This window comes from Vanessa cardui, chromosome 10, assembly GCF_905220365.1.
Source record: "Vanessa cardui chromosome 10, ilVanCard2.1, whole genome shotgun sequence".
Classification (NCBI taxonomy): domain Eukaryota; kingdom Metazoa; phylum Arthropoda; class Insecta; order Lepidoptera; family Nymphalidae; genus Vanessa; species Vanessa cardui.
In genome coordinates, this window is record NC_061132.1 from 5064200 (window position 1) to 5067957 (window position 3758).

General features: G+C 31.8%; 1 protein-coding gene across 2 annotated transcripts; it reads right to left on the minus strand.

The window, feature by feature from the left end:
* Positions 1-850: 850 nt before the first annotated feature.
* Positions 851-3108, minus strand: LOC124533185. 2 transcript variants are annotated; one of them, XR_006966680.1, is made up of 6 exons: positions 2978-3108; positions 2740-2892; positions 2184-2378; positions 1742-1851; positions 1489-1653; positions 851-1041 (listed from the first exon to the last, which is right to left on the minus strand). XR_006966680.1 is itself a non-coding variant. In XM_047108357.1 (4 exons), exons 1-4 carry the CDS (start codon positions 2224-2226, stop codon positions 958-960), a joined length of 402 nt encoding a protein of 133 aa, XP_046964313.1. In that variant the 5' UTR covers positions 2227-2437; the 3' UTR covers positions 851-957. The 2 variants fall into 2 exon arrangements, 1 of the variants encoding a protein (XP_046964313.1); XM_047108357.1 differs by lacking the exons at positions 2740-2892; positions 2978-3108 and having other exon boundaries at positions 2184-2437.
* Positions 3109-3758: the final 650 nt, after the last annotated feature.

Here is a 3758-nt window from a genome sequence, read left to right on the forward strand (position 1 = left end):
TTATTCTACCGTCAAATAACAGTACTCAGTATTGTTGTGTTCCGGTCTGAAGGGTGAGTGAGCCAGTGTAACTACGATCACAAGGGACATGACATCTTAGTTCCCAAGTTTGGTGGCATATTGACGATGTAAGGAATTGTAATATTTCTTACAGTGTCATTGTCTATGGGTGATGGTGACCACTTACCATTAGGTGGCCCATATGCTCGTCCGCCAAACTTTATACAAAAAAAAAGTAACACTGATAATTTTAAAAGTTTCTAATGTAATGTCGTAAATTTATAATTTTTTTTTGTCCTTACATTACATACATAACCCTAATGGATAGAACAAAATATGCCTTTTTTACCAATGTATTTTTACAAACGATTTGAATTAACGAAACGGCAAAGTTAAAAATTTCTGCGGAATTTTATTATAAAAACGGATACCTTGCCACAAGAAAGATTTATTGACTTTGTGAGTCGGAAACTTGGCGTTATAAGCTTATCCTTACTTTTAGTGCATATACAATGATTATCGCTGATTTTATCAAAGTGATCAATGTCACTGTGAATATACATGATATTGTAAATATATTGCAACGCAACAGTTAGTATTCCTACTTTGTTAAAAACATCCCGAAGAGAGTCTCTAGCTCCAAGATTATAAATAGACCGGATTGCTTTCTTTTGTAAAATTTGAGTAGAATTTTTAGAAAAACCTTAGACACTAATACATATCTTTTAACGATGTTATAGATTTTTATGAATTAAAAAACAGTAATAAAACAACGTAGAATATAAAAAAATACATTTTATTTTTTATTTTCTCTGAATAACATTACCTTTCAATAATTATTTAATTTTTTTTTTTTTAAAACACAAACATTCATCCTAATTTATAATAGCTCTGGTCACATTGTTCAATCCAAACATATGAACATCTTCGTATAGAGTTAAATAATGAAAATTCAAGTCAATGACTGTGTGCATATTTCTTCCATCGATTTTTTGTAAACTGTATTAGTAACAAGCTGTACGTAGTTACAAAACTAATGGTCTAAAATATATAAAAATATTTTTAATATATATGTAGAAAATAAATATTTCAAAACATTTAATGATTAACTTAAAAACATTTTTAATGATTTTTATTGGAATTCAACATTTGTTATCTATATCATACATATATTTGATGCGGTTTTTTTAATTGATGGAGTGATTCGAGAGGAAAGTTTTTGTATACGTGGACAATATAGTAAAGAAACACTGATCATTTAGACATTCTCTACTATATTTAGTATCAGCATGGCACTCGTGTGATGTCGGGTCGGGTCGGATCTTTCTTAGAACTACAAACTTCCTATTCGAAATCTCGGAAAGGTTAAATAGATCCAAACCTTTTAAGTTATAAAGCATATTTATCTAAATCAAATAAAGTTTTAATTACTTGGTGTTGTTGCTTGGCTTACATTAGTTAAGTCTATAAAAGCCATTTTAAAAGTACCTTAATAAAAAGTATTCGCTGTACTGTGAACATTCCCAGTGGCGATATACTTGGCTGGTTCAGAAGGAGTTGTTTGAACAACAGGTCCAGTTTCAGAGGGATGGACTTCCCAGCAGGCGTCAAGTTATGTATGAGCTTGGTCAGAACTACTTGTATCTCAGTCACCTGAAAAGAAAATTTCGTTATTATTAAACAAGGGCAAAGACATGAAGAGGCAAGTCGTTCTCAGACGATATACTTCATTTAATATTACCTCCGCCTGTATTTGGTGCCAAGGTTCGATAAATAGCAAAATTGTAACCAAAAATTTTGCACACCAAATCAACTGAAGAATAATGTTTATTCGTTGATGAGTTTCCCCTGCTACGAAACACAAAACAGATTATCCAATTTTTCATAATCTACATTAATATTGTGAATGTGAAAGTAACTCTGTCTGTCTGTATGTTCACGAGCAAACCGCTGAACCGAATTGGTTGAAATTTGGTATGAAGCAAACTTCAACTCCAAGAAAGGACATTGGCTACTCTTTTGCCTGACACGTGACAACCAATCTAACGCGAACAAAGCCGCTGGCGACAACTATTATTATATAAGAAATAAAATCATTTTCTTAATCAAAAAAGGATTTATATTCTTTTAATAATCAAGGTTAAATGTGTATCAATAAATACTATAGGGATAAAATAACATACTGAATAGAATAAAAACGTCAATTAAATTGATGAAGTTGAACATTAACAGCAGAGTGTTCGCTGAGAATATTATAAAGAGGACAGCGCTGTGTGACGCGTTCAGTTGCTTGACTAAACCGCAAATAGACACATATCCTTTCGTTAGATCGCTGACACGTTGACACACTGAGCGACATGTAGACGCTGAAACAGGTTCTGAAACAAAATTTACGCAATAATATAATAGATATTGGACAACATGTATGTGACATTACTCTGATCCAAATGTAAGTAGCTAAAACTTGTGCTACGGCCAATCAGAAATAACGAAGGTACCACAAACACACAGACACAAGACAACTAATGATAATCTACATCGACTAGACCGGAAATTGAACCCGGGACCTCGGAGTGGCGTATTCACGGCAACCGATGTACACACTACTCGACCTCGGAGGTCGTTTAAATTAAGGCTTAAAGATTATTATTATTATTGCTTTTCTATGCCGGCTGGCCAATTTGGCCTGAATTCTCATTTATTTCTTTAACAACTTTACTGGCAGATTTTGTTATTCACCGTAATGTATTTCCTAGTTCAAGTGCTTTAATTTCGTAGTTATGGTCTGCAGCACACAGTGGACATCGAAGTTAATGAACATAATCTCCAATTCCATCAGCAATAATTTATAACGTTCGATATTAAAAATAAACTTCAACAATTCCAATAGCACTGAAAGAATTTCACGAAATTAATTTTTATAAATATTTCAAATAAATAATTTCAGTCAATACAATGATGAATAACATAAACTCACATCTTGTTGGATTAAAATTGACATATTTGCTAAAAATAATCATTGCAGTGTATACAGTTAAAGACACCGAAGGAATCTTAATAAAGAACCTTTTGTTGCGATCCATGTCGCTGTTGCCATTAATCTCGTTGTTTATCTAAAATACATATTATCTTAATTTTAATACATAGGGGTGACATAATGTGGCGCTTGTTGTAGGCTCACTTAACATATTAACAATTCCACAACCGGTGACAAAACATGTGCAATTTTTCATATTTGTAGACTACAAAATAAAAAATATGTACATAAATATGCACTAAATAGTAATAAAAATAATTGCGTATTCAACATATTTTTTCAGATTCCTAAGTTAAATGAAATAAAAAACATAAGACCAGTTAAATGTCGATTTACGATTATATAACTCAGTTATAGTTATTGTTATATTTGGAGTCGGTGTCAGCCACGGGCACGCGCCTCAACAATCAAAAAAAAAAGAAGCCATACGAGCCCCTTAATTGACCCAGTATATTATAAAAGGTAATTTGTAAAAAACATATTTCTTAAAGTATTCTCATATTGTTTTTTTATATATATACTGTAGGGTTTTCTTGGCTGACACAGACTCCAAATATAGCAATAATTTTCATAATGTCGTACATCATATGAAAAGTTGTATCTATACTAATTTTATAAAAAAGTGAAAGTAACTCTCTATCTGTCAGTCTGTCTGTCTGTCGCTTCACAACTAAACCAATGAATATAATTTGATGAAATTTGATATGAAACAAACTTGAAC